The sequence below is a fragment of the Carassius auratus genome, chromosome 17, assembly GCF_003368295.1.
Source record: "Carassius auratus strain Wakin chromosome 17, ASM336829v1, whole genome shotgun sequence".
Classification (NCBI taxonomy): domain Eukaryota; kingdom Metazoa; phylum Chordata; class Actinopteri; order Cypriniformes; family Cyprinidae; genus Carassius; species Carassius auratus.
The window spans coordinates 26,536,964-26,559,624 of record NC_039259.1 but is presented as its reverse complement, the minus strand read 5'-3'; the positions used below and the strand labels follow the sequence as shown (position 1 = coordinate 26,559,624).

Here is a 22,661-nt window from a genome sequence, read left to right as displayed (position 1 = left end):
TCTGGCTTGCTTAGTTGGGGTCACTTCATCTACAGCGATATCATTGACTTGATTGCAAATTAAAACGGACACTATTTAAACTGAACAGAGATGACATAACTGAATTCAATGATGAACTGCCTTTAACTATCATTTTGCATTATTGAGACACTGTTTTCCAAATGAATGTTGTTCAGTGCTTTGGCGCAATGTATTTTGTTTAAAGCACTATATAAATAAAGGTGATTGATTGATTGATTGACTTCTTTATACTTCAGAGTTACACCATATTCCTGTAACAGACCACATTTTAAGCAGTCTTTAGCACCAAAAGACCCAGGGATTGATGGGTTGTAGTACAATTTTCAGCATCACACACACGTCAGTTAGATATGTACAAAGACATAAAATGTTACCTATTTTAAGACTTTCTTCACATTAAGGCATGAGTTCAAGAATGTTTTTAACAATCATACAGGAATTAAACCCGTTTGCGTACTCATTCGCCACATCCCTCACAAAGATCATTAGATTTTTTAATTTCATTAAATGAAGTTTTATTAACAAGATTTGGGAGGATCGCGTCAAATACTTAGCCTAATCAACACAGGTGGACCATAATCAAGTAATCAATCCCATAGTATAAATATTGCTGACTTACCTCTATTCATTGACGGTTTATCAGCATCCCTCCTCCCCCCCATCTCCTCACTTCAAGTTCACTTTATAATAGACAGGGAAGGGGGGGTACTCTAGGTTCGGGCCATTCCCAAGCTCGGAACCCTTCCCCGGACAACACGCCAAATACGCATACCATACCTCAGCTAATTAAATGTAAGCGTGAACTTGTGAAACGTTTATTCAAAGGTGGGTAGAGTACCCAAAAAATTTACCCAAGTATATGTAGCTCGTTACTACCCACCTCTGCATTCATTATCCACATAACATTCACTCTCATCATCAATAATCCTATATGGAATAAATACATTATTTCCCCCTTAATTCGAAGGAAAAAAAAACTATTTTCTTAAAGGGTTAGTACAACAATACAGACCACAGTTCAGCAGACTTGTGTGCAATATATTTTCTTTTTTTGGGGGGTGAATTGGAGTTTACAACTGAAGGTGATTTTCATTGAAGCAGGATTAGTAATATGTGCTGAAAAGAGATGCTTCCAAGACTCTGAAACCTCTTGAGGGATGTCATGGAAGATAGACAGAGGCTTAAGAGGCTCAACAAAACTGCAGCTGGCCAGAAAATGATTATCCAGTTTTGACTTGGCCTGATTTTGGACCGTTTTTGTTTTGCCATTCTAACCTGAACTTATTAGTGGCAGTCGTGGCCTAGTGGTTAGAGAGTTTGACTCCTAACCCTAGGGTTGTGGGTTCGAATCTCGTGTCGGCAATACCATGACTTAGGTGCCCTTGAGCAAGGCATTGAACCCCCAACTGCTCCCTGGGCGCCACAGCATAAATGATGCCCACTGCTCCGGGTGTGTGCTCATGGTGTGTGTGTGTTCACTGCTCTGTGTGTGTGCACTTTGGATGGGTTAAATGCAGAGCACGAATTCTGAGTATGGGTCACCATACTTGGCTGAATGTCACGTCACACAGTGCGCCACCATGTCCAATAACTCATTATAGGACAAGGAAGTGCATTCCACTTGTCAGCTCTGAAAGAGAGATACACAAATCGCCCACAAGCTTCTCAGAGTCCGAGATCACTGTTAAAAACACTTCATCATCATCTGGGCCGCAGCCAAAAGAGTTTGAATTATGAGCTTCTGGAGTGTGACAGATCGTTATCAGTATAAACCACCGTACTCACAAAGTGCTCTTTCATTACACGCACACAGTCCGGGGAGAAAGAAGGGGAAAACCCTGTTTGTTCACTCTCCATAAGCTTGATTTTGTCATGATTGCTCCAAGCGCCCAGTCCATGCAGTCCATCTACAGCCACAGAGCTAGAGCAACCGGTGTCAGATCAACGGCCTTCTTTCTTCAGAAAAAAAGTGAGCCTGGAGTACAAAACGTTCAAATTCAACCATCAGAGTAGTGACAATAACAGAGGCCGTTAAACATTACCTGAGCACTTGAAAATGCTAATGAAAATCAACTTTCATAAGTGGAAATCCAACATGATTTAGATACAGAAAATGTTGTGTTTTTTAACACTTTGTTTGTGTGTTTGTGCACCTTTCTGTTAATTGACATTTAATATCTATTTCATAACCTAATGAATATGTCAAAGTGTGACTAAAGTGAATAAATGATTTTGGAGTCAGTCCATCATGATTAATAAAATTACATTTTATTTGCTCCATAAGAATCATCTGAGAAATACTGTAAAATATTACCGAGCTGCTTTATGAAATGACCATGCAAACATCTGAATCCATGGGTGTGTCAACATTACTGTCATCCTGTATTGTTTGAGTCTCTCTGACACACACATGATCACACATGGATGATTCTAATGGAACAGTTAAAAAAAAATAAATAAATAGACAGTTACAGTAAGGCAAGGGCAAGGGCAAGACAATTTATTTCTGAAGCACGATTAAAAACAAAAAGTTGACCAATGTGCTATACAGAATCTAAAAACATAAATAAGCAAACAACATATACACAAAAAACAAAAACGAAAACAAAAAACATTTCACAAATAACAACATTTCACTGAATAGCATTTTGCAAAAATGACACCAGTGTGAAGGCAGGTCTTATCTGTGAAGGCAAACTATTACAAAGCCTTGGGGCCACTACTGCAAAAGCACGGTCCCCACACTGTTTGCATCTCAACCTAGGAATAATCAAAAGTTTCTGGTCAGAAGACCTAAGAGATCTTGATGGAGTGTACGGTTGCAAGAGATCTGAAATATAAGATGGAGCAAGGCCATTTAAAGATTTAAAAACGAACAGCAAGATTTTAAAATAAATTCTGTAATGGACTGGCAACCAATGCAAAGATGATAAAATGTGAGTGATATGGTCCAGTTTCCGAGAACCAGTTAACAATCTTTCAGTGGCATTTTGGACAATCTGTAGTTGTGAAAGATTGGACTGACTAATCCCTACATACAGTCCAAACGGGAAGACACAAAAGCACGCATCACTCTTTCAAAATCACAAAAGGATAAAAATTGTTTAATCTTTCCCAGTGTTCTTAGTTGAAAAAACCCAGATCGAACAACACCATTGATCTGCTTGTCAAATCTCAAGGCATCATCATAAATTACACCTAAATTTCTTACCATGGATTTACCATAGATAGATAAAGAGCCTAGCTCCATATTAGTAGACCCAGATAGATGCATTGGAGGGTGCAAAAACAATAATTTTGGTTTTACTTTCATTTAAGTGCAGAAAATTCACAGCCAACCATGTTATCAATTTCTTTAAGCATGCAAGGAAATGTTCTAAAAGTTGCCTTTCTTCTTTACAGGTACATAGATCTGCATATCATCAGCGTAGCAGTGAAATGATATACCATGTTTACTAAAGATAGATCCAATTGGCAACATATACAATAAAAACAAAGGGGGTCCCAAAATGGATCCTTGTGGGATCCCACATGTAAGAGAGGCCGATGATGATGAAAATTTGCCCAGTGTAACCTAAAAGTTCCTATTTGTTAGATAGGACATAAACCAGTTTAAAACAGTACCTAGAATCCCTACCACCTGTTCAAGTTGAGCAATAAGAATTTCATGGTCTATGGTGTCGAAAGCTGCACTAAGGTCAATTAACACCAAAAGTGCAGTATCACCAGAGTCCACTACTATCAAAACATCATTGAGAACTTTCAAAGTGCAGACTCTGTACTATGATGCTCCCTAAACCCTGATTGGAAAACTTCAAATAATTAATGCTTATTCAAAAAAGACTGCAATTGAATAAGGACAGATTTCTCCAGCACCTTTGATAGAAAATGCAGTTTTGAAATAGGCCTGTAATTTGCATAATCCGTAAGATCCAATTTAGTATTTTTAATTAATGGTTGCACTACAGCATGCTTGAAAGATGCAAGAACAGTCCCTGATACAAGGGAGCTATTTAATATTGATAAAATGCTTGGCCCAAATACATTGAATGCTTGTTTGATTAGTCTTGATGGAACAACATCAAGAGGGGAATCCGATGGCTTCAACTGATCAACTATTCTAGCCAAGGTAGAAAACTGAAGAAGTTTGAACTGATAAAACACAGTAAGGCAACAAGAAGGAGCAGAGGGATCACCAGCTACAGGAGGAATTTTCCCCTGTACAAACAATGCCTGTAGAGATCAGTTAAAGAAACCAGTCTAAGAAAGTCTGAGACAAAGAAAGTCTTCTGTCGTAAGTATGATAGATATTAATATTTTCTGCAGTATTAATGCTAAATTAAGTGATGTTTCTAGTGGAGCTGGTGCTTTCTGGATGATTGGAGAAATGACCCTCAGCATCATTGCGGATGTGGTAGTAATACACGAAGAGGAAAATCCCTGAAAAAAAAACAACAACAACAAAAATATCAGAGAACCTTATTTCAACTAATTTAGATACATTTCAGATATAATATAATTGCATGACTTAAACTGTGACAAACATTTGGTCAAATTAATTGTCTGCATCCTTTTAAAATCCATTACAATCAATAAAATAATTGAATTAAAAAGATTTAATAATATTTTATAAAAAAAATAAAGTATACAAAAAATATATAGAACAATAAATTATGATAATTTAAAATAATATTTGTTTTATTTAAAATAATAATTAATTGATTAAAGGTACAGGTTGTAGGAGCTGCCACTAGAGGGCGCACTATCAAAACAATAACAATCACGTGGTTTGATGACGCTAAGGAAGAGCGTGGAATGATGGGATTTGTTGTCTTCTTCCCAACTGCTGACGGCCATCAATCAGACAGAAAGATAAATCATGGATTTAACGCGAGATTTGCGCGATTACATACAAAGTCAATGCAAAGAAACGATTAGACTATGGATCAGACGGGTCCTCGCAATGCCCCACGTTTGGCATGTATGCCCCATAATACTAATCTTGTTGATCGTTATAATAGTATACATTTTCTTTAATGATTTACATGATTTACAAGTAATTGAAAACATTAGAGATATTATTAATCAAAATATATAACACTAGTGGTTTTTGGATATTTTACTGCAAACATCTTACAAATTGTACCTTTAATTCAAATAATATAATTAAATCTATACAGGAGAAATAGAAGTATTCTAAAACAAGTTTTTTATTTATTTTTTTCTCACCCTGAAACAAGTTCAGCACAGTGAATATGTAATATAAGGTAATGAGCATCGGTCCATAACTGAAAAACGGCAAAGACCACGTCAGACCGAAGAGCAGGAACAAACTCAACACCATCATCAGCTGCTTTCTGACCGTCTTTCTCTTGTCTTTAGTCGCTTTTATTTTTCTGGTCTGAACAACCGCGATGATGATCATGATGAAGATGAAAACTAAAGCATAGAAGCTGATGTTCACTATATAGTGAATATAAAAATTGGAAATCCAGCACCTGTAATTATACATAATGAAACATTACGAGGAAGACAATCATTAGACGTTCATAACTTTATGCATTTGTGACAGCAGAACAACTTACATTCGTGTGATTTTCTCAGATGTTGTGTTTAGGATCACTGCTTTATATCCTCCTACAGAAACAATAACTGTGACTACTGGAGCCGGACACACTGAAAACACATAGATATATATTGTTTGTCACTGAAAAATTCTTGTTTCAGGTAGTTGCAAAAAAAAAAATCTATTTCAATATTTTTATTTAGATTAATTTCTAGTTTTATACCTAAAAAGAACATTTTGAAAGAGTACTGCCCCAGTGACAGCTTTTGTACCATTTTGTTCTGAGAGTGTAACTCACCCCAGCCCAACACGGTGATCTTCCTCATGTAGTTTGTGATGGAGACGTTCTGTCTGATGAGCCATAAGTACATATGAAGAGCTTGAATGAAGAACCAGGTGAATGAGGCCAGCATGGAGTAATGCAGGAGCAGCGCTATGAAGACACACGCAGCGTTGTCTCCTGTGTTAGCGACGCTCTCGTTTGACAAAAATGAGACGTTCAGTAGAAACAAAGCCACAAACATGTTCATCAGGATCTCCATGGCCTGATTTGACTTGGCTTTCCTATTAAAACAAAAAAATAACTTTTCTTGTAACATGAACTTTCATTATTTAGAGCTTTGAGCTTATCACTTGTAGCATGTTTTACATCAAAATACTGTTTCTTTAAAATTTCAAGTTTAATTCAATGGTAACTTGCTGTTTCTTTGTAATTATTTGTGAAATTTACATTTTTCATTTTTTGAGTAAAAATTGTTTCTTGGTGTAGTAGTAGTGATTATCGATTACTAAATAGCACAAACTATATAATATACTTTAAGTTACTCTACCGTAGCACGAAATGAATAAATAAAGCATCAGCCAGAAAAAGTATGGAGATTCCACAGCCGATAGAAGAGATGAAAGTCAGTGATTCCTGATGCGGTGCTTTGTCTTTTCCATCTGACTGAGGGTAAGGTTTCTGATAAAAGACAATGATATACACAGATCAGCAAGAGGTTTTAAAACCATTTGTTGATTGTAAGCAATCTTAGCGAGTTTTCAATGCATGCATTTGTCTTTTTTGTCATCTTTTACATGTTTATAAGCATCTAGACATGGACCAAAAGATTGATTTAATTAGAGTTGTGTATTGGTAAGAATCTGGCGATACGATAGGTATCAAGGATTGCGATACGGTATTTAGCGATTATATTGCGATACTGTAAGCAAGGCGATATATTATAAATTTCTTATTTTAGGAGAATGGCATGATTTTTGGAATGCTGCCATTAAGAACACACCACCATATGCAAACCTTAGCAATAAATAAATAATAAAAACCAAAACACAGTGGTATCTGCATTTGCAGTAATCATTCCCTGTAACATTTAATTTTATTGAACCACTTTTTGTGCAATACGAGTAAAGGGAGGAAAATAGTGCTTGCAGGATCCTTTATTCAAATTTATATGTGTTTTATAAAATGAACATATATCTTTTTTAGACCCTGCTTTGAAGGTTCACAGTTTACAACTGTAACATACAATGTCATAACATTTTGATCTGAACAAAATAATTAGATCTGTTTAATTTCAATAAAAATGAATTGCTTGCAGGATTCCTAAAGAAAACAAAATCATTTTAAAACAATAAAAGAAATGAAGATGTTGAATGTCCCCCCACATGAGAGAGAGTTTTTGAGAATCTACACAATTTCGGCAAACAAAATATCACAATGCGATACCTGTATACATGTGTATAGACCCCTAGATATAATGGGATCTTTAAATGAAACATGAATGATGAAAGTGTAAGTTCTTCTTCTCACCATCAGCACTGAAAAGAACGTCAGGTGTGAGCAGGAGCACTTTATGGTGTTGTTGTCAAATGTTTCTGTCTCACAGCCGAATGTTGTCCAATTAAGCTCTCCTTCTAAGAAAAGAGAAGTAATTATAATGATATAAATTAAACTGGGTTTGTCGAAAGCAACTGATCAGTCCTACATGAATTTACCTTTTTCATCCCAAGAAACGCAGGACGCATTACTGCCAACCTGTAAGAACACGCTTGATTTTTTATTTTATTTTCACATTGTCTGGAAATTATAACAAAGTAAGTGTTCAACAAAACCTTCATTACCGTGTTAGGTTTTTTAATGAATATGTCAATATTGTTGGTAAGGTTGGAGATTTTGGCCCCCATCGTTATTCCATAACTATCATTGTTTAAAACAATGGTAGGTTCAGTTTCATTCTAAACGAAAACCATATAATAATACAGCAGTCAAGCATAAATATTTGTGAACACAACAGATCAAGAAACGTGTTCAGAAGTAGAATTTTTGAAGATTGCAAACCTTGTTTGCCATGTTCATGAACCGTAGAACTCCTACAAATGCACTTCCATTGTTTTCCAGTCTTGATCTATTAAAGGCTTCACTGGGGATCTTTACACACCAGGGGAATTCTGTCTTCTGGTTGCTCTCAACAAGCTGTGAAAAGAACAAATGGCTTAATAAATGTAAATTCCTCCCAAGAGGGACATGTTTTAATGCTTCTCAGGCTTTACATTTATTGTGTTCTGATGTGTAGAGTAGCATATGTCCATGTCTTTGGTTTCTGTGCCCATGGGTTGTCTTAGAAGAACACCAATAACATCCCCAATGACAATCGCCGCATTGGTTTTATTGACTTGTTCCATCTTCTCCACCAGTGACTTAATTTTTTCCAAGTTTTGTCTGTAAAATGGATTGAATCACTTGGTGTTCTGTAATAAAGGTAAAGTTTAAGACTTGAAAACCACTGGTAACTGCATACTTACGAAGCCTTTGTAGGATCAGTATATCCAACCTTGCCGCTTTGATTGACTGCTTGTTGGTTTGTAAGATTGTAAGTTATCTCAGGTGGTTTGACAGTGAAAATTGGTTTGTCAATTGTCGTATGTGATGTGAAACTCGTAGTTGGATCTGGAGTTGTCATATGTGATGTGAAACTGGTAGTTAGATTGTAAGATATAGTGTTTGACGATGGACTAATGGTGGTTGATCTTCCATCATCGCAGGTCACACAAATCCATTCACTCTCATTTAAATGCAGAATGTATCTGTTTCCTTCTTTCCCTTCAATAGAAAAAGTAAATAATGAGCAAAATTTCTTGTAATTAATAACTGAACAATTATGAACAAAGATTAAAGTGCTTTAATGTATGTATGTTGGTTAACACTGTTCAAATATTTATTATTGACAGTCCAGTCATGTTGATTTTGTCATGCTTTCAATAACTGTTCATTTAAAGCACTAAACAGTTTCAACTTATCGTGAATGAATTAGTCAGAATGCTGTTCAAAGCAACAACATAATAGGGGCAATTAACAAATACATGTAAATGTGCCCCTATTATGGATTTGTGAAAATTACCTTTCATGAAGTGTGTAACACAGCTCTAAGTGAATGAAAACATCCTGTAAAATGTTAAATCTTAAAGTGCACCGTATATAATGTTATTACCTCTCAAAAGAAAGAGTTGACTCGGAGTCATTGAAACCAGTCGTTTCATGTTGACGTCAACATGAAACTTTAGCATAGTGCCGCACACTTGTTGTTCTTTTCGCGTTGGTTTGAAATGAAAATGCAAATTAATTCTTTTCCACTAGGTGCCGCTTTTGAAGCAGAAAAATTGCGGTTTCTCCCAGTAACGCTGTACACAGAGCAACACTGTGCTCACAAACGCTGCTTTATCAGGCATTACAGGCATAATGAAATGGAAATGAAATCGACCAATCACCACAGATTAGCAAAGGAGGGGATTGGAAAAATGAATCATTGAGCAAATAGTTTGGGTGTAGTTGAACAAGTAAGGTAAAAAATAAATGCATATTATAAGACCATGAATGTTTTTGACCTTGCATGCATGTCAAGCTGTTGTTGGGGATTCTCAAAAAATAAAATTTGAACCCTTCATTACCCATAATAGGGGCCTAATATTGTCACAATTCACTAGTAGGGAACAAGGAGCCACAATAATCACTATAATCTTTAATAATCCATAGAAACAGGGGACTGTGAGGACATTCAACAAGTATATCTGACAAATACAAACCAAAATGATTAAAAGCTTTTAAACACAGGGTGATTGGGAAGACACAGGTGTGAGAAATTACTAATTACCGTATTTTTCAGACTATAAGTCGCACCTGAGTATAAGTCGCGTCAGTCCAAAAATAGGTCATGATGAGGAAAAAAACATGTATAAATCGCACTGGACTATAAGTCGCATTTATTTAGAACCAAGAACCAAAAGAAAACATTACCATCTCCAGCCACGAGAGGGCGCTCTATGTGTTCAGTGTAGACTACAGGAGACCTGAGCAGCATAGAGCGGCTGTATACTGTAATGTTTTCTATTGGTTAATGTCTCTTACTTCATTTCTCTTGGTTCATGTCAAATTAATTTTGATAAATAAGTCGCACCTGACTATAAGTCGCAGGACCAGCCAAACTATGAAAAAAAGTGCGACTTACAGTCCGGAAAATACGGTAAAAGGGAACACGGCACACATGGGGAGGAAACACAACGAATGAGTCTAGGGGCTTGACAAATATTGCCCAATGTAGTGATTTTTCACTAAAGAAAAAAAAAACTGATTTTCAGTTCACTTTAAAATTTATGTTACTAAATGTATTTTGATTCTGAAATCAAACCTTGATGGGTGTAAAACAGGTAACTGAAAGAACTACTGAAAAGCAGTTTATAAATCTAGACGTAGTTTATAACAGACTTACCGCTGCATATATCATTGTTATATAGGGCGTTTGCACATTTCTCTTCAGGGTCAACAGGTTCAATATTCTGACATCCTCAAGAGATCAAAACACAAAATTCAACATAATTATGAAATCATGCATAAAAAAAGTTGTCCACTGAATAGTAATCAACTTTAAATCAACTGCTTCATAGACATGTATATATATATATATATATATATATATATATATATATATATATATATATATATTTATTATTTTTTAACAAAAATTTACACATGCCAAAGGGTTATGAGAATGCTTGTTTTTATTTTTGCTTGTTTTAAGCGTCTTGCTTGTTTAAAGTTTAAATTCTGAAGTAATGACTACGTTTGCATGTGCACCAATAATGTGATTATTCTTTATAAAAAAAAAGAAAAGAAAGAAAGTTAGGCTCAATGTTCTGTTGATCCGAAAAAGTTAACTTTTTGTAAAAATTAAGGCTCTTCCACGCCTTCCTAAAATGCCTTCTTTAGACACGCCCCCACATGTTTACATCAAGATGTGGGAAGATTCCAAATCTTCATGCAAAGAAAGAAGGCGTAACTTTATTGTTGCTGCCAACGCCACCGCCATGTTGTGAATACACTTTGTGTTTCATTGCAAAAGCGAAAATCCAAAAGAGGACACGACTAATAAGCAGTGGTTAAATTGTATTTACAACCCAAATATTCAAATGTGTATTTGTTTTTATGGAGAACTGTTTCCTGATCCTAAGAGAGAAGACTACAATATCTGCTGTTCTGACTCAAAGTCTGTAAGTACGTTTTCATATTTAAAGAATTTAACACTGACGCGAGTTTTGAGCAATGTAGAGTAGCGCTTGTTGTTTGACATTTTTCCGATCACAAATGCAGATATGGTTTTTCATGTTTATGTGGCGTGATGCAATGCAACACATAAAATCATAGTGTGAGTCATTATAATCCATAATTATGTCCACACTGGATGCAAGGAGAAAATTGTTAGCCTGAATAAAAGTCACTTTGGATAAAAGCGTCTACTAAATGCATATAATTAATTTAATTTTAATTTAATATATGTTATATTCTAAGTGTTACCAAACAGGGGATACATCTTATCTTACCAATTCTGGAGCTGATGCTCAATATACCATCCTGTGCCTGGCAAGCCTTAATTACTGTAAAAGAGAAGAGATGAAACAAGATTCACGTTCTTGAGATCTCTTTACAGAGTTTACAGGACAATTCATATTCAGACGCCAATTAAACAACTGTGCTGTGACTGTAGGGGATGTCCGGCAAACAACACACACACACACACACACACAAACACACAATATGCACCTGATGAATTCTGGACTGAAACCTGATAATTAGATCCATTTGGTAATATCCACAGTTTTATGCCTTGAATCATCTCATTCATTCTGATTTCATAATCCTTATCCTGTCTTATGCTGAGATTGTATGATCTGCATTCTCCTGAAACCACAGAGAACATGTACATTTTTAAAAAAAATACCTTTTAAAGAGCTTTGGATTCAAGAATGGTTTATGAATCAAATATAAGCCGCTTTTACCAAGAGTAGAGATATTTAGTTGAACAGTTCCTGTTCGTTTATCAGCTGTCAGACATGTGCATTTTATATCTGAAAGAAAATCAGAAATGAACTCAGTGAGTTTGTCAGTCATCTCAAGTGTGCTCAGATGATAAATATGTAATATTCACACAGTCATGTTAGCAGTATATTTCACATCTACCTGGAATTGTTGAGTTACTTTGGTTCCAGAAACACTGATCTGATGAATTGACTTGGATTATCAGTTCATCTGAGCAGGCTGCACAAACACAACATTATTCAACTATTAGGTAATAATGTATAACATGGTATAACACTCTATTAAATGTCAAAATCGATATTCCGACATTTACTTTCACACACATACTTATAATGTGCACCAAACAACATATTCATTGGCACATAATTATTTTTTAGCTATAAGTGAATTTTTAAAGCTACATACTTATCTGGCGTAAAACACAAGAGATGATCATCAGCCACAGCAAATTCTGCTTTTGTCCAGACATAATTCCCAAAGTGTTTATTTGATTAGATTTTTTTCTCAGAGTTTAGAGAGTTTGATGTGTCCACATATGAATCTGTTTGATTATGAACCTCAGCTAAGAGCCGCTGGACACTGACATTCAGTTAATCTGAAAACATGCAAATCATGTTTTTGTGGCATGTAACACAATTTCAGTATATGGTAATGTTCAGGTAACAAAATAAGTTTCACATCCGTGTTTGTGGATTTTAGTGGGATTCTTTATAAAATGACCATGCAAATGTCAGAATCCAAAGGCTTGTCGACATTCATCCTAATTTAAAGATGTATTTCCTATTTATTTTTTTAATAAGGTTCAGTGATGTTTGAGACACTTCTGTATCTGACACACGCATGATCACAAATGGATGATTATAATGCTAAACAAATCGAACAATAGCAATATCAGATCATATCAAATTTAAAAGCACAATTCTATCCTTCTACAAGTTTTAGTAATGATCAACAGATCCCACATAGCAAACGGACTTGGCCAAACAATATAAGGGACGATTATTGATGGGAGGAGTGTGATCCAGATCAGTCCAGTGATATGTGGCCCAAATCAGGCTAAGATCTGGCAGCATATTATGTGACCCATGATAAACAAGATAAATACAATATTGCATGATAATGGTTAAATGATCACATACATTTTAATGATAATGTAGTATTGTTAAAATGTAGTCTTTGACAACATTTGGCAAGTCAAAACAGAATGAAACATTATCATTTAAAATTTAAGCAAATCATTCAAGTGCATTAAACAAAATGTTATTATTATTGGTCCAAATAATCTTAGCATCCTTACATGAAAACAAAGAGAGAGAAAGTTTTTAACTGTTATCATGTAATCATGCACAAGCATTAAATAAAATGGTCATGAAAGTATTTTATTTGTTTTTAAATCATGTATCCATGTAAGGTTTGGTGTGAGGAACAGATCCAAACCCCATACATTGGCGATATGTATCTCCTTCCTCTGGAGCTATAGTAACTATTTAAAAATGTGCCGGTAAGAAGTTTTACAACAAGTTTTACGGCAGTGATATCAAACGCTCATTGGCTCTCATCGGTTTTATCAGAGATTGCGACATGCCATGTTTCCGGTGATGCATGTTTTGAATGAAAAACGTGTGCTTTGACGGAGTGGATCGGGAAGGTAATTTCAGCGTTTAACAATTTAAATTATGACCTGCTCCTCGTACTGTTATTATATTCTGCCAGAGTGGACTGCATCGTCATTTGGATTACTGTGGTACTGCTCTTTGACACATCTGTAATACATTCTTATGATTAAGTTACATGTGTTTATCTGTTATGTTTCTCTTATATACTGTATACTTTATACACTCACTCTTTATTGGTTGATTTGTTCTTTCTAAAAATAAATAGAAAAACCAATGCAATACGTTTTTTTTATAGCACACTTGCATGTGTGGGTTTTAAGTTTTAGTTTAATGTACTTTATTGGCATAGTTTGTGTCTACATTAGAGCATGTCACAAAATTAATAATTGCGATCATAGTAATATACAAGGTAATAATATGAAATATTAAAATTCCCAGATAGCAATATAGTGTTGGCCCAGATCCGGCCCACATCTGGCCCGCGTGAAATCCATTCTGGCCGGATCTGGGCTGACACTGCTTGCTGTCTGGGTTGGGTCTGGGCTATATAAGGCTCAGGTGTGGCTAAGATTTGGGGATTCTGGTTTACTTAAGGCTGAGGATTGGCAACAATAATAAAACCTGTTTTGGCCCAGATCAGGGCCAGCTAAGGCTGATTAACTGGCTGAGATTCGGGCCGGTTATGGCCCATGTGTGGCCCGAGTCTTTAATCCAGTTCTGGGCCACTTCCGGGCCGTCATTCTTTGTGGTACTTGGGCAGAGGGAAAAGTCATCATCTAAATAAAAATTATGCAAATAACTTAATCATATCTGGTATGTATTCAAATTAGTTTTTCTTACCTTTCTGGACATGGACAGTAGACCGTACACACAGCTTCAATGGAGGCACTGAGAGCTCTCAGACTAAATCTAAAATATCTTAAACTGTGTTCCAGTTAGGAACCAGTGAGTTATTAGCTATGAGGGTGAGTTATTAATAACATAATTTAGATTTTTGGCTGAACTAACCCTTTAAGGTTTGAGCTTATTGTTTGCAAACTACAATTGATTAACTCATTAAAAACAAAGCAGTTGATATGCTGTGTTGTTTTTGTTGTTTAGTAGCAGTAACATGCAGTTATTAGCCATGTCCACTGTTTTTTTTCTTGTTGGTTTTCATGAGACCCCCTGTGAAATTACCAGGTCTCCCCATTGCCCCCCCAATAAAAATTTTCCGGAGCCGCCACTGCCTACTCAGCATTCATTCTTTCACACATCTTTCTTGCGCTGATCACAACACATCACATTTACCATGCAAAGCGGGGCGCGAGCCCTGCCGGAGCCCACGTAAGGTGATATAAATTAAGCCCGAACCCATCGGGTCCCGTCGGGTTCAGGCAAAGATCTTCAGCTCTAGCTCGATAACATTACCTAAAACATGTAATGCAATGGATTACATTTCTAACTACAATTTTTTTTAATTTTATCTGGAATCAGTAACGGACTACAGTTTGTAAGTAATCTACCCAGCACTGAAAGTAAAATAATTCTGCCTCATTTTGTAAGAAGCCACATCAAATCACAAAAGGTTATTTAAATTATATAAGTGAGTTTAAAAATATGTTGTTAAATGTATATTCTGTTGGACAACAGGTTTCTAAATGCTGCTTATTACACTGCTATCAGCGAGAAGAGAAAGCACAGCTGGTACCAGTGCATCAATACTCCAAACAAGAGTCAGAAATATCTATATTTTTGACAACACTAACTCATGTGCAATATATTTTCTTTTGAAACTTTAAATTTGGCTAGATGATTTGAAACAGTTTTAGTTTCTTGATTTACTGTTTGTTGTCTTCCTAGTGGGGAAATGGGGAAGTCATGGATGCAGTAATGCAGGAGCAGCGCTATGAAGACACACGCAGCGTTGTCTCCTGTGTTAGCGACGCTCTCGTTTGACAAAAATGAGACGTTCAGTGGAAACAAAGCCACAAACATGTTCATCAGGATCTTCGTGGCCTGATTTGACTTGGCTTTCCTATTAAAACACAAAAATAACTGTTCTTAAAACCTAGGCAACCTTTTAAAGTAAACAAACCTAATACGTGAAATGATCTCTCCAGTGATGTGTGGTTTGTTCGGAGGACAATATTTGTCTGAGATACAACTATTTGAAAATCTGGAATCTGAGGGAGCAAAAAAACCCGAAATATTGAGAAAATAATCTTTAAAGTTGTCCAAATGAAGTTCTTAAAAATGCATAGTACTAATCAAAAAATAAGTTATGATATATTTATGGTAGTAAATGTACAACATTATGTTCATGGAACATGATATTTACTTAATATGCTAATTATTTTGGCATAAAATAAAAATAATAATTTCAACCAATGCAATGTAGTGTTGTCTATTGCTACAAATACACCTGTGCTACTGATGTCTGTTTTTGTGCTTCAGGGTCACATATTTGAAGATACTCTACTGAAACAGGAAATGCATAAATAAAGGGATGGACAGAAAAAAACATGGAGATGCCGCAGCTGATAGAAGTGATACAAGTCAATGATTGCAGATGCAGCACTGTTTTATTTGCATCTGACTGAAACTGAGGGATCTGGGAAAACAAAAGGAAACACAGATCAGCAGGAGTTTTAAAAACATTTGCTGTTTTTTTTTTTTTTTTTTTTTTTTTTAGCAAGAATCAGATCTTGTAAGTGTTCTACTTTTCTTCTACTTTTTAAGCACTCACTAACGTATAGACATGGACAAAAATACCAATATTGATTTAACAGAGTTTTTCAAATGAAATCTAAATTATGAATGATGCCCATCAGCACTGCAAAGAACGTCAGATGCACTTTATGGTGTTCGATTGTTTCTGTCTCTCATATGAACGTCGTCCAATTAAGTTTTCTTCAAAGAAAAGATCAAATTTAAATTTTAATTAATTAGTAAGAATTGTCTGGATGCACCCAGGGTCCATGGTGTCCGGGCGCCGGAGTGAAGAACATCTGGGATGATCACGTCCTGGGCCTGTGCAGAGAAACAAACAGAGTAGAAGTTGTGAGACTGTTAGCATACTAGTATACTTACCCCAACTTGTGAGCATCAGCCCGGAAGGTTTCCAGCATGGCTCTCCGCTCTCCCAGCTTGGCCTGCCTCACCTCCAGGTCACGAATCTGCTTCTCCAAGGCCTCCAGCTCGAGCAGCTTGAACGTGTCCTCACCTGCAATCAAAGGTAGACATAAATCCGACATTAAAGCAAGTGACAGTGAGTAAAGCAATGGCAATGGGTTTGACTAGAGTATTAGCAATGCAAGCGGGATTAGCGGCAACCACGCTGGCGATGCTAACAGGCTATAAGCTAAATAGCGAACTTGGGAAATCAACTCTGATTGTTTTTGTTGTAGAATACGATAGAGGATTTATTCACATGTTATAGAAACAAAAATTATGGTGTATCAAATAGACTTTTACGATAAAAAATAGTTGATAAAAAAATAACGTGATGGAGCTCAATCTCAAAACACACGGCAGCAACAAACAGTCCCAATAATATACTAAAACAGGTTTTTTTTACAGTCTCAATAATATTTTACTGATGAATGCTTGTCTGAAGTACCATGTAACGATATGAATTCTGTATATTATCAGGTTAATTTTGCCTGATAATATTTCATCAGTCATAACATGTTTCTGTCAGTAATTTAGATTTAAAACTAAACTTCATGAATGAATCACTATTGATCAGGGGTGTGTTTCCCAAAAGCATCATTAGCCAACTATGGTCACAAATTCCGTTGTTACCAACATAGTTCAACAATTCGGTGTTCCCTGAAACCACAGTTCAAATGAACATTTGCAATCAGTGTCACAAACTTGCATGGTTGGAACTAGAGTTGTTCCGATTCCGATACTAGTATCGGAAATATCTCCGATACCACAACAAATTCTGGCATCGGCATCGGCGAGTACATGAACCCATATACCGATCCGATACCATTTTCTTAAAAAAGACCTAGTTATGACCGCAAGCTTTGCCTAACCGCTGCACGGTTCTTCTTCGCTGCTCAAAATGCATTGAAAACACAGGAAGTTGTGCTGTGTTGCCACAAGCAACCCCTGTTTAGAGCAGCGAAGAAGAAATGAAAACGCGTTAGCAGCCCTTATCTATATATGACTGGATCACTCATCACATTCTAAACTGCCAAAAGACAGTGAAGCCGCTACTATATTATAGATCAGTGGTTAGCAGTATGTCTCTGTAGTACCGGTAGTTACAGACTCTCGAGTATATTCAGTACCGGCAACTGCGTTCAGTCGCTTCCGTGTAAGTCAAAACGCAGGGCTCCAGACAGTAGCCGAATATATACTAGTGTCTGTGAATATTAAACTGCAAAATACTATTTAAATATTACTCCCGCAAAATCTACATCTCTGTGGGTGACTGGCACAGATGCGCGAGAGCTCGCTGTTTTGTAGTCTCTGCTGTGTGTCATGAGGACACGAACGCATAAACCGTCACTTCATGAGAATTTACCGTTTCATTTGAGAATACTGTCATATCATAAACACAGACACTCAAAGATCTTCATGGCAGCCCATTAAAATAAATGTTTGGTTTACATGAGTAAATTGACAATATATAAAGCTACTGTTGTAGCCTACAGTAATAATAATACATCTCTATAATAATTATGCCTAGATGGTTGCTTGTTTTTTACTTGTTTTTTTACTTGTTAGAGATTATCTGATTAATAGATCTTTTTTTATATTCCTAGACTTATTTGTTGCAGTTTTTTTATACAGTTATATTGTAAAACTTAAATACCTTTTTTAGTTTGCGGTGTTAGATTTTTGGCTGCATTTGAAGTTCTTTTTTGCATAAGAAAATAAATAATACTGTCAAATTCATGTTAGATAATAAAAATACTGTAATAAATACAGTAGTTCACCATGTATTTGTTCATGTTTTATTGAGGGATCTGTCTGAAGCACACCATAAAAAAATTCTAGCAATTTACACAGGGCTAGTAGTATATACAGCTGTATATACAGATACACACCCAGGTATCGGATCAGTACTCGGTATCGGCCGATACCCTGAGCCCAGGTATCGGAATCGGTATCGGGAAGAGAAAAAGGGTATCGGAACATCTCTAGTTGGAACTACAGTTCCCAACATTTGGTGTTAATAAGACATATGGACTAAACCCTCATCCTCTCCTCACAATAGTGTAACAAAATTCTTCCCTTTATTCGACAATTCTATGATCAGATCAAAATGACCAAGGGAAGGATGTAGTTTTTTACACCCACTTAAAGTACAATGACTGTACAGATCAGTTTAAGAATCAGTCTAAGAAAGTCTGAGACAAAGAAAGTTTTCTTCTGTCTTAATTATGCTAGTTATAAATATTTTCCACAGCATTAATGCTGGATGAAATGGTTGTGGTTGAGTTGGTGCTTTCTGGATCATCAGAGAAATTTTGCATGGTAGTAAAACAGGAAGAGGAAAAACCCTGAAAAAAAAAGATAAATTCAAATAAATGTATAAATATAATAAGTTATTTGCATATTTGTAAAATTATAACAAATATGTGCGTGTGTGTGTGTGTGTTTGTGTGTGTTTTGGAAAAAAGACAAACACTTAATATAAAAAAAATACCAAAACTAATTAAACAAATAAAAGTATTGATTAAATTATACAATTATTATTAAATTATTAACTTAAACATTAAAAAAATAAACATATTTAAGAAAATTAATAAATTGAAAACAAAATATTAATAAAAACAACTAAAAATAACAGTCACAGGGAAAAATACATTTTTTTAGTGTTGGAACACTTTTAAAATAAAATGCTCTAGAAAAAATAAATAAATAAAATAAAATCATGACCTTATATAAAATACCTTTTTTATTTATTTAAATTGTCCATAAAGAAGCACTATAATAGGTGTTTTGGTGCTCTAACTTCCCTCAGCCCAACGTTGTTCAGGACGCAGACAAACTCTTGGAGTTTAAGAACTCTTTAACCTGGTCCAAATTGTGGATCAGCACCTAAAGATGACCTCTACAGCCCCAGCTCATCACTTAGACAGCCATTGGGACAAGACCATGATTATTTTAGGTTTGAATGGAGTGCCATCTGCTGTTCAGATCTAAGCTCAGATTTGATTGGAAAGAGAATCATGATGCATTCGGAAAATCTCAGAATCCATGCAGAATCATTCCTTCATTTGTGATGCATTTACTTATTTCCCCAGCCCTATATATACATGGCTTCCTTGGGAATCTTTACAGCCCATGAAACGTTTGTAATTGGGATACTTGAACAGTTAACAACCTGTGCAAAGAAATTTTACATTGACTACTGAAGCATCCTAGCCTAGATGGATGTGTTGTAATCCAGTGTGGGGAGTTACACATTACAAGTCACATAATCAGATTACTTTTTTTACACAATTAACTAGTGAAGTAATGTGTAAGATCCATAACCTGAATTTGTGTTTATTTTGTTTCAGTTTATTGAGCAAGAACATCCAATAAATGAAAACCTAAATCAATTATTTGCCCAAGAACAAGTAGAATTGTATTATTGCTACTACATAATGCATTACTTCTAAATTTACGAATAAATGAAATAAATGAGAACTGTTAAGAGCAAAAAGAAGAAAGAGAAGAAAAGCACCTAAACATTTGAAATATAGTTAGTAATCAATGGCTGCATACAAGATGAAATCTATTAAAGATTTTAACAAACTTAACGTCTTAAGTTTTAGATTTTATCATAAGTTATAAACTTTGAATTATATATTATCATTTCAATTCAAGTTTATTTGTATAGCGGTTTTTACAATACAAATCGTTACAACTTTACAGAAAATTAATTGTTGAATAAAGCTGTTCCCATAAGACCTTTGTTCATCTTCGGAATCCCAAACAAACATATTTTTGATGAAATCCGAGAGCTTTCTGACCCTAAATATAGAGCAACATACACACCACTTATGTGCATCTCTGTCTATATCAGACATCGAAATTTAGATGCCCACATTTATATACATATGCAAATACAGGTATTTTAAAATCATTTTTTTATTTTTTTATATTTATTTTTGTTTTGTTTTAGTGCTTACATTGCCTGATAGAGACACAAGTGTTGAATTTACTTTTCTTCAGACAGAGATAATAGATCCTTTTCTTTTTTTTACATTCTTGAGATTAAATCCACAGTCTAAAAATTGAGACAGTTTGATGCTTTCACATGTGAAGTCGTTTAATTATGAGCCGCAGTTCAGAGCAATGACATGAAAATGATATACAGTTAATTTGAAAACATGCAAACAATGTTTGTATAAGGTACTGTAGGCTCAGACTGAGTGGGATCCATGTGTGGTTTATTTGGAAACAACAAGCTCAATGAACAAACAGACGTGGGTTAAATAAAAATAATATTTATATTTCATTAAAAAAAAAAAACTGATAAAAATTATCTCCGAAGTACAAGTTAAACTCGAGGACGCAAGCGTTTGCCGCTGCGAAAGCCCGACGCGCACGCTTCTGAAATGTAGGTGAGTGAATGTGTGTATCAGCCAAGAAAAAATCGAAACCTCCAGTTTTGTGAGCTAAAGAGTTGTGTGCATATGTTTAGTTCATTCTGTACACTATCTATTAGCCTATAAAACAGAAATTATACGCAGCTGTTGCATTGTGTACTACCTTTTTCACCTTTTTGCAGAAGGTAAAAAAAAAAAACCTCTGAAAACATGCTTGCACGTTTTTATTTTAATGTAATTTCATAGTTTAAAAAAAATTGTTTACATGCATCTTAAGGATCCCTAATTGTGAATGTGAGGTGGGGGCGGCACGATCGTGCTCTGCCTAGAGCGGCATTTGAGCTTGCGCCGGCCCTGTACATAGTTTAGATATGTTTTGAAGATTTTTCTGTTTGATGTAGAATCACACCCTTGTTTCCATAATAATGTTTCTCATCATACCCCAGAATGTTTGGGGCAGTGTTAATAACAAATGCAGCATCCTCCTCAATAAATGTGTACCAGGAAGTCAAGTCAAATCAAGTCACCTTTATTTATAAAGTAACAAAGCAACTGAACAACAGTTATTAGGAAAACAGTGTGTCAATAATGCAAAATGATAGTTAAAGCCAGTTCATCACTGAATTCAATGATGTCATCATCCAGCTCATGTTCAGTTTAAAAGTATCTTTGCAATCATTTCCAATCAAATCAACAATATCACTGTAAATGAAGTGACCCCAACTAAGCAAGCCAAGGATCATTTGATTTTTTAATTTCATTTTACATTTATTATCCACATAACATTCACTCTCATCATAGATAATCCTATGCAATAAATGCATTATTTCCCCTTTAATTCGTTGTTTAAATATGAGTTTTGCCAGACAGGTTGTGTTGCAGAGTTTTGCCAATTCTTCCACTATGGACATCTCATCTCTGAGCTCACACAGAACACCACTGACAACAACCTGAATCCTTTGCAGGTGTGGTGTTAAACCGAACAGTTTCAAGGTTTAGACCAAAATGAGTTTAAGATCAGGTTTAGACACTTTATGCAACAGTTGTTCAAAACATCCCAGAAAATAGTATGCAGGTGCCTCATAGAGACAGGAACGCCATTTAGCTTGTTTATGAAAGCATTTGCAAACTTTTAGCAAATTCTGTTGTATTGCATGAGTTGCTTTCAAGACTCTGAAACCTCTTGAGGGATGTCATGGAATATAGACAGAGGCTTAAGAGGCTCAACAAAACTGCAGCTGGCCAGAAAATGGTCATCCAGTTTTGACTGGGTCTGATTTTGGACTGTTTTAGCTTTCCCATTATAACCTGAACTTATCCACAGCTCCCCACCACATCCAATAACTCATTTTAGGACAAGGAAGTGCATTCCACTTGTCAGCTCTGAAAGAGAGAGCAACACAAATCGCCCACAAGCTTCTCAGAGTCCGAGATCACTGTAAAAAGCACTTCATCATCATCTGGGCCGCAGCCAAAAGAGTTTGAATTACGAACTCCTGGAGTGTGACAGATCGTTATCAGTATAAACCACCGTACTCACAAAGTGCTCT

The 22,661-nt window shown here is 35.6% G+C and overlaps 1 protein-coding gene across 1 annotated transcript; it reads right to left on the bottom strand.

Moving 5' to 3' along the window:
• Nucleotides 1-2,506: 2,506 nt before the first annotated feature.
• LOC113117782 (adhesion G-protein coupled receptor G1-like) lies at nucleotides 2,507-12,479 on the bottom strand. The gene is made up of 17 exons (XM_026286701.1): nucleotides 12,360-12,479; nucleotides 12,096-12,173; nucleotides 11,915-11,983; nucleotides 11,679-11,816; nucleotides 11,459-11,512; nucleotides 10,351-10,425; nucleotides 8,390-8,687; nucleotides 8,138-8,306; nucleotides 7,926-8,060; nucleotides 7,709-7,822; nucleotides 7,583-7,622; nucleotides 7,398-7,501; nucleotides 6,418-6,548; nucleotides 5,886-6,151; nucleotides 5,607-5,697; nucleotides 5,251-5,519; nucleotides 2,507-4,461 (listed from the first exon to the last, which is right to left on the bottom strand). The coding sequence occupies exons 1-17, from the start codon at nucleotides 12,421-12,423 to the stop codon at nucleotides 4,361-4,363; spliced, it is 2,196 nt and encodes a 731-aa protein (XP_026142486.1). The 5' UTR covers nucleotides 12,424-12,479; the 3' UTR covers nucleotides 2,507-4,360.
• Nucleotides 12,480-22,661: the final 10,182 nt, after the last annotated feature.